At 41.2% G+C, this 14,343-nt stretch overlaps 1 protein-coding gene across 1 annotated transcript; it reads right to left on the reverse strand.

The window, feature by feature from the left end:
• Positions 1-8,320: 8,320 nt before the first annotated feature.
• On the reverse strand, positions 8,321-9,606 carry LOC138853262 (ctenidin-1-like). Its single transcript, XM_070088987.1, has 5 exons — positions 9,563-9,606; positions 9,203-9,461; positions 8,894-8,935; positions 8,589-8,705; positions 8,321-8,467 (listed from the first exon to the last, which is right to left on the reverse strand). The coding sequence occupies exons 1-5, from the start codon at positions 9,584-9,586 to the stop codon at positions 8,454-8,456; spliced, it is 456 nt and encodes a 151-aa protein (XP_069945088.1). The 5' UTR covers positions 9,587-9,606; the 3' UTR covers positions 8,321-8,453.
• Positions 9,607-14,343: the final 4,737 nt, after the last annotated feature.

Raw genomic sequence — 14,343 nt, forward strand, 5'->3', positions numbered from 1 at the left:
GTCTTCCTCCTGATGTGGCTATACAACAGTTTCGGGTCAGTCTTGACTTTCGATGCTATGTTATTTTCATACTTTCGCTGGGCCCCCCTCCTTACCTGTGCATACTCGATCCTGGCTCTGCGACTAATCTCCCTATTTTCATGTGTTCTCTGCCTTCTGTACTTTTTCCATTCTCTATTGCACTTTGTTTTTGCCTCCTTACACCGTCGGGTAAACCAGGGTCTCTTTCTGGTCTTCCCATTGTTTCTGTTGCCCTTGGGAATAAACCTTTCCACTGCCTCCTTGCATTTTGTTGTTACATATTTCATTATTTCATTTACTGGCTTTCCTGCCAGTTCTCTGTCCCACGGAACCTCCTGCAGGAAGTTCCTCAACCCTATGTAATCCCCTCTTTTATAGTCTGGCTTTTCCCATTCAGTTCCTGTTACTCTCTCCGCTTGCAACTCTACTATGTATTCAAAGCACAGAACCACGTGGTCACTAACTCCTAGGGGACTCTCATATGTGATGTCCTCAATGTCTGAACTGCGCAGGGTGAACACAGGGTCCAATTTTGCTGGTTCAACCTCCCCTCTCACTCTGGTAGTGCCCTTAACATGTTGGTGCATGAGGTTTTCCAGCACCACATCCAACATCTTGGCTCTCCCAGTTCCGGGACCCCCATGTGGCTCCAGGTTTTCCCAGTCAATCTCCATGTGGTTGAAATACCCCATAACCAGCAACTTTGTTCTGCTGGAGTGAGCTCTTCTTGCCACCTCAGTAAGTGTGTCCACCATTGCTCTGTTGGTCTCTTCATATTCCTCTCTTGGCCTCCTGCAGTTCTGTGGTGGACTATACATCACTGCAATGACCACCTTGTGCTCCCCAGACTGAAGTGTACCTACTATGTAGTCCCTTTCTCCTGTCTCGTCTATGCCTCCCATTTTCTCGAATTTCCATCAGTATTTTACGAGCAGAGCAACCCCTCCTTTCCCTCTGCCCCTTCTATCTTTCCTCATTATCTGGTATCCTGGTGGGAAGATTGCATCTGTTATTGTCTCCATGAGTTTTGTTTCTGTAACTGCTATGATGTCTTGGGACTTCTCATTGATTCTTTCTTGCCATTCCTCATATTTATTCGTTAATCCATCCACATTTGTGTACCAAACCTTCAACTTCTGTTCTAATACTGTAACAGTGGTCGTGGGGGAATACTGGGGTTGGGAGAGCAGGAGCCCTGGTGGGGGCGTGTGGAGAGTTGCAGTGGAGGTGGAGGAAGAGCTCACATAGGGGGTTGCTGTAGGGGTAGGGTTCGTGGTGCGGGGGGGGGGAACAGAGGGATCGGTGTGTGATGGTTGGTTTGGATTGTTCGGTTGCCTTGGGGGTGTCGTGGCTGGAGTCCTTCTGCAGGTGTTTCTTGGGGGTGTGCTTGTCCTTCCACTTGTGCCTGGGTTATTCTGCTCTTCTTTGTCATTTCCTCCCATTCCTCCTTTCGTTTTTGCACTCTCTCTTTCAGTATCATCCTTTCCTCCTGTGTTCTGTCTCGATCGAGGTGCACACTCATGAACTCCCGTTTGCCTCTCAGCCGTGCTTTCTCCTGCAGGATCATGGTTCGAGTTGATTCTGCCTTGAAAATTACTTTGAGAGGCTGTTTCCTTCTCTTTGTGAACCATCCGATTTTCCGAAAATTTGCCACCTGGGTCAGGTCTCCCTCGCCTATCACCTTCATGATACCTTCAATTGCTTTTTTCTCCTCCTGCTTTCTTTCATCATAAGTTTCCCCTTCAGCTTCGTCTAGCCCATAGACAAAAACTGATCCCTCCCTTTCCACCTCCCACTGTGACTCCCATTGCATCCTCTGAGGTGTTTTAGTTCCTTCCCGTAGAGTGTTCCTTCCTTCAGTCCCTTCCCTAGCGTGCCCCTATGCTCATTGGTACGTCCTTCCTGCTCACCTGTTCTTGGCCCCCACAAGTGTCTGGTAAGGTCCCTGCACATGTCCTAGTTCTTTCGATGTCTTCCAACCTCTCATTCTGTCCTACTGTGATCCCTGTCTTTGTTTTGGCCCCATGTGGGTTTGACAGGACCTCTGCATACAGTTTAGCTTCCATGCTCCTTTCAGACCCTTTGTCTGTGTGTGTGTGTGTGTGTGTGTGTGTGTGTGTGTATGTGTACTCACCTATTTGTACTCACCTATTTGTGGTTGCAGGGGTCGAGTCACAGCTCCTGGCCCTGTGTGTGTGTGTGTGTGTGTGTGTGTGTGTGTGTGTGTGTGTGTGTGTGTATCTGTATCTGTGTTAGATAGGAGTGAATGGATATGAATGGTTTTTTGGGGGCCTGACAATCTGTTGGAGTGTGAGCAGGGTAATATTTAGTGAAGGGATTCAGGGAAACCGGTTATTTTTATATAGCCGGACTTGAGTCCTGGAAATGGGAAGTACAATACCTGCACGTTAAAGGAGGGGTTTGGGATATTGGCTGTTTGGAGAGATGTGTAATAAGACGGTATATATATAATTGGGGTCCTGATATTGTATTCTATAGGGAGTTTATTATATTATTTCAGGTCACTTTTTATATTGTATCTTTATATATGCTTCTAAACTGTTGTATCTGGGCGCCTCTGCAAAAACAGTGATCATGTATGATTGAGGAGAAAGTGTTGAATGATGAAAGTATTTTCGTTTTGGAGATTTTCTTTCTTTTTGGGTCACCCTGCCTAGGGGGGAGACGGTCGACGTGTTATATATATATATATATATATATATATATATATATATATATATATATATATATATATATATGCATGTGTGTATGCAGGTATGTATATGATGTACATCGGTGGGTAATGAGCACTTCTTAAGAAGGATCGACACTCACATGAAGATCATGAAGACAGAAACAAGTGTAAGAGGTTTCCTGCACATTTCAACCAACTGAGGTTTTTATGAAATCGAAGACAACGAAAGCTTCAGGTTGAAATATAAAGACAAACTTTCTTTTCCGTTTTTGTCTTCGTGTAGGTTAGAGTTTCCTTGATGGTACAGCCCCTGAGAGGTGTTTACCTTCCCTCCTGTTCACTGAGAGTTAACGCTATTCTCTATTTTATTAATTTAAATAACCTTAACGTCTGTGTACAGAATAGCTGTTATTTTAATAAATTAGGTTCAGTTAAAAATCTTTTGATGCAACGAAAAAAATGTGTTCATTTTAAATAGTTTTTAAGTAATAAAAATACGTTTTGCATCCATTTGTTAGTAATAATAAAATGAAAGACTAAAATTAAGTTTTTATTCAGGTATTGAAAATGATAAATGTAATCCTGGCTAGATAGTTGTCTGACCGATTGAGTGGTTGATTTGCTTGGTTGCTGACTGGCTAATTGTCTGGCTCTCCAGTCACCTTTGCTTAAATGATGGGTAACGTTAGAAACCTCGCTTATCATACCTGAAATTATTAAAAACGTGACAATAACAGTCATTATGAAGAAGAGAAATCTCAGTCTGCTGATTACGGCGAGACACACAACGAATTTATTTTTTCTTATTTACGTGCATTTTTAAACAAAAAGGAGGGAGGATGGTGTTATTTAGCAGACGAAATGATAAAGGTTCCATCATCAGTCGGATACACCAGGAGAAACACCTCCCGATAATGGCAAGTCCACCGAACGCACCAGGAACTGCCGAATGAACCTAACTGATGGAATCTACCCAGACGGCCATATCTACCCAGACGGCCATATTCACTCAGATTGCCATATCCACCAAAAACTATAAAAAGAGAAATTAACTATAAAGCTTTACATTTGATTGCTTTTAGGATGTATAAATAAAAATGTGATGTTGACTTTTAAAGTGTACCAAGGAATTTTTTTGAAGCGTTTATTTAAAATTAAATTTCTACTTGCCATATCCACCATAGCCACCAAAACTGCTAAAGTCACCATATACGCCTAGGCCTCCATATCTTCCAATGAATCCATCAGAGCAAAGGTTGACCATCACGGCCAGCATAAGAACCATCAAACACTGGACATGCTGGAATAACACAAAATATTGCTTATGTTTTTTTGGAGAAACAATACTGTCTTACAGTTTGTCTGATACTACAACCATTTATCAAATATTTCTAGATATGTTTACCATAGTTATAGCAGCACTGTGGTTGAGGATCAAAGACAGTGCTGGATAATGTAGGTTTAGAAAATTAAGTACCCTGCTAATAGTAGCCCAGTTAATAAAGGGTACAATTAATAAATGTTTATATATACACATATACATAACAGAAGGAGAATATCTTAAACTCACTCACCAATTTGACTGGAGATCAAGGTGTATCATACTCAGAAAACCTCTGTCTATACATGAAAATAACACTGGCCAGAGTTACAACATCACAGACTTATCTGAGGTAACTGGAGCTGTCTTGTCCAGTCGTCTGATATCTCAAGTTATGCAGGAATGCACATCCAACAATTTCGCCTCCTATTTGAGAGGTGTCAGCCTAACTTTACCTCTAGAGCACGAAAAATTCTTCCCATTATTCACTAACGTTAGTGTCCAATTCAAACAACAATGGCGAGTCCCATCTGCGCAGGCGCAATTTCCCATTTTTTATAACATAATTTTTATTAAATACAGTATGGTCATCTATTTACATATAACTACTGTATTTCTGGAAAATATATACAGTATTTTCCACAGTAGGTGTGAAAGCACTAATATATGACAACTAGTGTTTCCACTCTGCCGTAGCCTTCGTTATCCCCATTTCACATATTGTTTATTTACGAGAACATGATAGGTGAGCAACAGTCCAGGATAAATTATGATAAACTTAATTATTAAGATGCATGAAGACCGTTACAAACAGACTGTCCCTATACGAACCTTTAACAATGGAGATCCGTTTCAAGGAAATATTTGGGAAATTTCCACTTTCTTATTTCTTGTAAATGTACATAGGTAAGATCTTTCTTCCTAGACTAGTTTACATTATTTAAAGAAATAATGGGATAGATTTCTATATCTTTAATAAAAATTTAGTTTTCAGTTGTAATGTTCAAGACCTCCGTTTTGAAGAGACATACGTATCTTTCCAACGTCGCATTGCAACTCTGCTCTTCAAAGGTCATGTCAAGCACTGCTGTTTGTCATCACTGTTTTTACTTTATAAGTATCATCTATGACCTTTTTCTGCTCTGATCCACTGTATTCAGCATATGTTTACTAGCACGATAACCTACGAAGTAATTGTATTACTCTGTGACATCTCTGTATATCTAAACAAATTTGTAATAAACATTAGGAAATACAAGAATATTTTTCAGCAGAACAGATGATGTGACATGGCACAAAGATACTGTGTTGAAATATTTGTTAGCATCGCACTATATCTTTCTCTCTCTCTCTCTCTCTCTCTCTCTCTCTCTCTCTCTCTCTCTCTCTCTCTCTCTCTCTCTCTCTCTCTCTCTCTCTCTTCTCTCTCTCTCTCTCTCTCTCTCTCTCTCTCTCTCTCTCTCTCTCTCTCTCTCTCTCTCTATATATATATATATATATATATATATATATATATATATATATATATATATATATATATATATATATATATATATATATATATATATATGTCGTGCCGAATATGTAAAACTGGTCAATTAGCAAGAACTCATTTAAAATTAAATCCTTTCTAAAATTTTCTCTTATGCGTTTAAAGATATATTTTTTTCATTAATGTTAATGTAAAAATTTTTAATTTTGCACCAAAAGAATCTTAGAAAACTTACCTAACCTTATTATAACAAGAACAATTTATTTTAGCCTAAATCAACTATATATTTTTTAGATTTGTTTACTATAATTTAATACTAAACAAACACAGTGAAATATATATTTCTCGTTAGGTTCAGAATGATTTTGGCGAAATTATTGCATACAAAAATTTTCGTTTGTCCTATATGGCAAGATGAGCGTTGCTATTTAAGCCAAGATCGCAAGTTCTGCCTATTCGGCACGACATATATACATATACATATATATATATATATATATATATATATATATATATATATAAACACTGATCTCTGGCCGAAGGAGACTCGAACCTACGAACCTTGGAACAAGGTACGCAGTGCATTACCATTCTCACTACACTGGACCAATACCTTGGAGTCCAGCTTGCGCTAGACGTTTGATCCAAGGCAGCCAGCTTTCAGGGATAAGGCTTACAGTTTTTCATCTCATCCCCTGCATGCATCAGCCTTACTAGAGATTTTAACAATGCAAGGAATTCGCAAGAGCAGGCGAAATTTATACAAACACTGATCTCTGGCTGAAGGAGACTCGAACCTACGAACCTTGGAACAAGGTACGCAGTTCTATACCATTCTCACCACACTGGACCAACGGCAATTTCGGCCATCGGCAAGCCCTCTGGAACTGATTAATATATATATATATATATATATATATATATATATATATATATATATATATATATATATATATATATATATATATATATATATATATATATATATATATATATATATATATATATATATATATATATATATATATATATATATACATATATATATATATATATATATATATATATATATATATATTACCCGAAAATTTGCACATGTAAGAAACTGCATTATTTTATTTATTTCTTGTTACTGATGAGCCGAAACCTAAAGTAATCCGAAATGCATATGAAAGGTTCTGTCTTGTGTTGACACACATTACCTCACTGTGATATTGGAAAATCGTTGCTAATGAAAAATCGCAGTTTACTGTATGATAGATATGAGGGAATGAGTCGTCATCCAGTGAGAACAACAAGTGAAAATTAAGAATATTTCCCAGAGCGGAGCAAAGATTGAAAACGAAAAACTGGACGCTGTTGCTTTTACTTAGACCAGGTAACAGAACCAAACCCAGCGACCAGACAGGTTCTACTCTTGCCTTAGAAGTTCATTGCTTCCCTACTAGCACTCTCTGACTGTTAAACAGTAACAATATAGTCTAACTTGGCCTTTGCACGCATGTTCTTCAACCTTAAGTTGATACTGACTTACAATTATAATTTTAAGTTCTAGATTCTAGAGAATTTTGAATATCATTGACCTACATTCAACTGTCTCTATGTTAACAGGATAAAATCAAAAGAACAGAAAAATCTTATGATTGCAGTCCTAGAATACAACGTGCCCACTGGTGCCCAAATCCAACTTCTACTAATACACGCTTCCTTAGATTCGGATTCTCATAGCTATGGAAAAAAATAATAAATATTACTCTTTTTCATGTGGGTTAGGTAAGGTTTTTCAGGAAACAGGACAAGTGCTTTCTTTCACCAGTCTTAGTCATATGATGACCCGCCACTGGAGCTTTTGGTCATCTCACCGAGCCCTTCCGCTGGTTTACCAGTCCACCCCTTTAAAAATTAATGATTATTATAACCATTTTTTTATGTAGCACTCGCAATTTTTTTTTAAACAGAGTACTCTCAGTTTTCAATATCTACTAAGTAATCTTGTTCTGTTATGAGAAAATATATTTACAAAAAACAAAAGTCATAAAAAACAAAATGTTTCGGAATTCTAGCTCAAGTTAAATATATTTTTTGCACATTTTACTGTTGCTTATGCGACTTATTTTCTTAAAATTCATTATTTATTGTCATGAATAAAATTAACAGAAACAACAAGAAAAGCGCAGAGTCAGTGTTCAGGAAGTTTATTTTATTAATAATGAAGAGGAGTGAGGAAGACTGACGAAGGCCAGACGTGGTCAGGACAAGGTGAGGCCAGACGTGGTCAGGACAAGGTGAGGCCAGACGTGGTCAGGACAAGGTGAGGCCAGACGTGGTCAGGACAAGGTGAGGCCAGACGTGGTCAGGACAAGGTAAGGCCAGACGTGGTCAGGACAAGGTGAGGCCAGACGTGGTCAGGACAAGGTGAGGCCAGACGTGGTCAGGACAAGGTGAGGCCAGACGTGGTCAGGACAAGGTGAGGCCAGACGTGGTCAGGACAAGGTAAGGCCAGACGTGGTCAGGACAAGGTGAGGCCAGACGTGGTCAGGACAAGGTGAGGCCAGACGTGGTCAGGACAAGGTGAGGCCAGACGTGGTCAGGACAAGGTGAGGCCAGACGTGGTCAGGACAAGGTGAGGCCAGACGTGGTCAGTACAAGGTGAGGCCAGACGTGGTCAGTACAAGGTGAGGCCAGACGTGGTCAGGACAAGGTGAGGCCAGACGTGGTCAGGACAAGGTGAGGCCAGACGTGGTCAGGACAAGGTGAGGCCAGACGTGGTCAGTACAAGGTGAGGCCAGACGTGGTCAGGACAAGGTGAGGCCAGACGTGGTCAGGACAAGGTGAGGCCAGACGTGGTCAGTACAAGGTGAGGCCAGACGTGGTCAGTACAAGGTGAGGCCAGACGTTGTCAGGACAAGGTGAGGCCAGACGTATTACTTCCCGTAGCCTGAAATAATGATATTTATGTTACAGTTTGATCCCATTATAATTTGCACTCATATTAATAATAAAAAATTCAGAAGTAACGAAAAGACAATAAGCAGGATGGACAACTCCATCGTACTCACCCAGGCCAAGACCACCTTTGCCGAATCCGCCGAATCCACCACCTTTACCAAATTCGTTGAATCCACCACCTTTGCCAAATCCTAGTTCTCCTCCCTGACCAAATGCTCCATGACTCCCTAAAAACAATGAGGGAAGCCATAATCACTAACAGTAAAATATATTTCGATATAAATGTATTAACAAGATATTTCTGCAGCTACATTAAATCATGGTAACAACTTGTAAAACATTTTTCTTAAGTGTGTGCTAAAATATTATTACAGTCATCAAAGCAAAAAAAACTTATGAAATGCTTTTGACTTACCGTGACTTTTGCTCAGAATAAACGTGTGTCCACCTTGGCTACCTATGGAACGAGAAAAAGACAATAATACTGTGTTCTTATATGATTACCTTCATTATGTGGCAAGTACAAACAGGAAGCGAGTACAAACATAGGCGAGTACAAACAGGAAGCGCATCTATCTCGCGTTCGGCAGACGGAGGATCAAGCCTCCACTACGTCTCTTGCGTAGAATGACCCACATGGTTTAGCGCCTAACATAATTTAATAAAAAATGTGGCAAAAAATTAGTATATGTAGGAAAATATAGCTAAAAAACTTAATACTTACCATATCCTCCATTAAATCCTCCACCATAGCCGCCCAAGCCACCGAAACCTTGTGATCCACCATAGCCGCCATGTCCACCAAGGCCGCCAATACCACCAAGACCGCCAAGACCGCCAAGACCGCCAAGACCGCCAAGACCTCCAAGACCACCAAGGCCCCCATAGCCACCATGTCCACCATAGCCTCCAAGACCACCAATTAGTCCACCATAACACACACCAGCCATCACGGCCAACACCACCATCACTGACAGGGAACGCTGTAAGTAAAAATTAATTAGCTATTACTGCAATACAAATATATCATACACTCATTATTGCTCGTCTGTTTCAGAACTTCTCACTAACTATAAACTCGTACCATGACTGTATGAGTTGATTGCATGAGAAGCTAGACAATACTATGTTGAGGGTAGATGTCCAGGAATTTATATAGGACAAGTGACTCCACCCACCCACAGCAACCTTCAGGACGTGGACCTCGCAGTCATACCTGTGGTTTTTACACAGTAATGTAAATGGTATTTAGAGAAAGGAAATACAAATTGTTATAACAGTAATTTTTCAATGTTATTTTTTTAAATTTTGTAGACACGCATTTTATTGTGATTTTTAATTCACGCACACACACATACACACACACACACACACACCGGTGAAGAGGCGGGGCCAGGAGCTAGGACTCGACCCCTGCAACCACAAATAGGTGAGTACAAATAGGTGAGTACACACACACACACACACACACACACACACACACACACAGGTGATAAGGCTGAGGAAAGAAGGTGGAGAACTCACAAGAAACGATCAAGAGGTATGTGAGGAGCTCAACACGAGATTTAAGGAAGTATTTACAGTAGAGACAAGAAGGACTCTGGGGGGACAGACCAGATGGGGACACCAGCAAGGAATACACAAACAAGTGTTGGATGACATACATACAGATGAGGAGGAGGTGAAGAAACTGCTAAGGGACATTGATACCTCAAAGGCAATGGGACCGGACAACATCTCTCCATGGATCCTTAGAGAGGGAGCAGATATGCTGTGCATGCCACTTACCACAATCTTCAACACGTCCCTGGAAACTGGGCAACTACCTGAGTTATGGAAGACGGCAAATGTAGCTCCCATTTTTAAAAAAGGAGACAGAAAAGAGGCACTAAACTATAGACCTGTGTCATTGACGTGTATAGTATGCAAAGTTATGGAGAAGATTATCAGGAGGAGAGTGGCGGAGCACCTGGAACGGAACAAGAGTATAAATGCCAACCAGCACGGATTCATGGAAGGCAAATCCTGTGTCACAAACCTTCTGGAGTTTTATGATAAAATAACAGAAGTAAGACACGAGAGAGAGGGGTGGGTTGATTGCATCTTCTTGGACTGCAAGAAGGCCTTTGACACAGTTCCTCACAAGAGATTAGTGCAGAAGCTAGAGCAATGGATCAGAGAATACCTGACAGGGAGGCAACAACGAGACATGGTACATAATGATGTATCACAGTGGGCACCTGTGACGAGCGGGGTCCCACAGGGGTCGGTCCTAGGACCAGTGCTATTTTTGGTATATCTGAACGACATGATGGAAGGGTTAGACTCAGAAGTGTCCCTGTTTGCAGATGATGTGAAGTTAATGAGGAGAATTAAATCAGATGAGGACCAGGCAGGACTTCGAAGAGACCTGGACAGACTGGACACCTGGTCCAGCAAATGGCTTCTCGAATTTAATCCTGCCAAATGCAAAGTCATGAAGATAGGGGAAGGGCACAGAAGACCACAGACAGAGTATAGGCTAGGTGGACAAAGACTGCAAACCTCACTCAAGGAGAAAGATCTTGGGGTGAGTATAACACCGAGCATGTTTCCGGAAGCACACATCAATCGGATAACTGCTGCAGCATATGGGCGCCTGGCAAACCTGAGAACAACATTCCGATACCTTAGTAAGGAATCGTTCAAGACACTGTACACCGTGTATGTCAGGCCCATACTGGAGTATGCAGCACCTGTTTGGAACCCGCACTTGATAAAGCACGTCAAGAAACTAGAGAAAGTACAAAGGTTTGCGACAAGGTTAGTTCCCGTGCTAAGGGGAATGTCCTATGAAGAAAGATTAAGGGAAATCGGCCTGACAACACTGGAGGACAGGAGGGTCAGGGGAGACATGATAACGACATATAAAATTCTGCGTGGAATAGACAAGGTGGACAAAGACAGGATGTTCCAGGGAGGGGACACAGAAACAAGAGGCCACAATTGGAAGTTGAAGACACAAATGAGTCAGAGAGATATTAGGAAGTATTTCTTCGGTCATAGAGTAGTTGTCAGGCAGTGGAATAGCCTAGATATATATATATATATATATATATATATATATATATATATATATATATATATATATATATATATATATATATATATATATACATATATATATATATATATATATATATATATATATATATATATATATGTATACATATATATATATATATATATATATATATATATATATATATATATATATATATATATATATATATATATATATATATATATATATATATATATATATATATATAATTTAAATATATTGATAAATTACCACCTCTATAGCTGGAATGGGGACCCTCATCCTCAGAGAAGACAATAAACGTACCTCAGGGAAAACTCAAGGTTCTCCCCGGAGCTCTTTGAATATTTTCTTCTCCTACCACCCTCTATATTTTATATTCTATGTGAATATTTATTAATAAACAGAATACATTTGCAGAAAAACACAAACATGAATACAATGGTACAATGTATTAAAGATCGTGAATTTCCTCCAGTTCCTCCGAAGCCGGACAGGAGCCAAGCATGCAGCAAGCATTTTCCCTCTGGATGGCCACGCTGAGGCGCTGGAACATGAAAGTGGCTGCCCTTGGGTCCCTGGTGGTGTCGATGAGTCTGGAACCCAGTTCTTTAAGGAAACGTGTGGCATTTTTCCCCATGATCCCAAGGTCTCTGATCCCACTGGGACAAATTGATACTGTTGGCTTATGTCCCTGTACTTGCTGATCTTGTACTCCTCTCTGTGGTCAGCAGCTCCTCCCTGTCGCCCAACACTGTGATGGATATAGGTGTCCGCCAGTGTGGACACACAGGTATAGTCCCATGCTAAGAGCTTGCCATTCTTCCAAGGATAGATGGTGATCCTGTTGGGGCAGTTTGCTGGGTTGTGGGTATTGTTGGCTGCTAGTGATCAGGGCTCCCTCTCGGCTTCGCATCCAGCTGTAGCAAGGGTTCTCTTTATGATGTCGTTGACTTCATTATGTCTTGCATGCCAGCTCTTGGTTTTGGAACAGTTAAGACCATTTAGACCGAACTGGTCTGCTTGTGCTTCACCGCAAATGCACATATATGCTGTGTGAATTGAGGCAGCAAGGCACACAGCCACTGCAATCCACAGGGTCTTAAGGTCGAGTCGCATTCCCATTGCCGACTTGGGAACTGTTTGGAGGAAGTCCCCGGAGTGATGTGCACTCACAGCCTGGAGACGGGCAGTCTCCCTATCAGATGTTGCAGCCCTGAGCATGTTGGCAAGCACCTTTTGAGCGATCGGGCCATCCCAGCTAGATTGTTTGTGAGCCAGTGCTGCACTAGGGTTTGGTGCTGGAGCAGTAAGAGTCTCTCCCATTCAGTGATGGCACTGGCATAGCTAGGGTCATGTTTTCCTGCTGAGTCACTGAGGTTATCAGAAAGAATTTGTCTTATTAACTCGTTTGATGCTATGGAAGAGGATAGGAAAACTGGTAGAGCAATCTGGGAGGATGTGCGTACTCCTAGCCCCCCAAGCCTGACCGGAAGTGAGGCTTACAACCACTGTCCATCTTGAAGCGAAAGATTCAATACACTCTCTAGCATGGTCTTAAGGAGAGAGTGATATTCCTTGAGTTTTGGACTGCTGAAGGCTGGGGAGCATCTCAGAAAGTAGGTAAGTTATGGGGTTGACAGGCACCTGGTGAGTAGGTAGAAGGCATCATGTGTGTCAATGTCTTTCATCCTGCTTTCCATCGTTCTGAGGTCTGAGACTTTTTTTTCTTGGATCAGATCGATGACATTGGACTCAAGAGGAGCACCAAGGAGAGTGCTATTGGCTGGATCAATGGCTCGTGTTCCTGGTAAAACGGCGCTAATATTCTGGATCATCTGTCGATTGGTAGAAACTATTTCACATTTGGTGGGGTTTAAAGAAAGGTCCAGGCTTTCTCCCATGTCTTTAATTTTACTGATGTCCTCTAGGAGAGATTCTGTTGTGCCAGCTAGGGTACCATCATCCAGGAACCAGATATTGAGCTCGTTGGAGAGTGCTTCTGTGACTTCCTTGATGACCAAACAGAACAGAAAGGGTGCGAGAGGGTCCCCCTGTTGCACGCCCTCACATGAGTCAATTTCATGGTCCCCAAACAATAGTTTTGAAGTCACACTATAATACGATTCTATGAAGGGATAAAGGGAAGTGAAGTTTCTATAAACTATTGGAGAGCAGCATCCCTTCTGGCTCTCTTCTCGATGACATCAGAAAAATTAAAAACATGCGAGAGAGTCTGGGCTATCTTTAAACCCCACCAATTGTGAAATAGCTTCTACCAATCGACAGATGAGTCAGAATATTAGTGCAGTTTTACCAGGAGCACGAGCCATTGATACAGTCAACAGAACTCTCCCTGATGCTCCTCTTGGGCCCAATGCCATTGATCTGATCCTAGAAAAAAATATCAGACCTCATGACAATGGAAGGCAGGATGAAGACATCGATACACATGATTCCTCCTACCTATTCTCCAGGTGGATGTCAATCCCAAAACTTACCTACTTCCTGAAATGCTCCTCAACCTTCAGCAGTCCAAAACTCAAGAAATACGACTCTCTCCTTAAGACCATACTAGAGAGTGTACTGAATCTTTCCCTCGAAGATGGACAGTGGTTGCAAGCCTCACTTCTAGTCTGGCTTAGGGGGGCTGGGAGTACGCAGATCCTTCCAGATTGCCATACCAGCTTTCCTATCCACTTCCATAGCGTCAAATGAGTTAATAAAACAAATTCTTCCGGATAATCTCAGTAACTCAGCAGAAATACAGCACCCTAGCTCAG

The sequence above is a fragment of the Cherax quadricarinatus genome, chromosome 26, assembly GCF_038502225.1.
Source record: "Cherax quadricarinatus isolate ZL_2023a chromosome 26, ASM3850222v1, whole genome shotgun sequence".
NCBI lineage: Eukaryota > Metazoa > Arthropoda > Malacostraca > Decapoda > Parastacidae > Cherax > Cherax quadricarinatus.

Coding starts and splice junctions, on each gene's coding strand:
- LOC138853262 (XM_070088987.1), bottom strand. CDS start 9,586: ATGCAATCAACTCATACAGTCATG. Junction 9,462..9,562: donor AATCAACTCATACAGTCATG/GTACGAGTTTAT, acceptor TTTTACTTACAG/CGTTCCCTGTCAGTGATGGT. Junction 8,936..9,202: donor AGGATTTAATGGAGGATATG/GTAAGTATTAAG, acceptor CTCGTTCCATAG/GTAGCCAAGGTGGACACACG.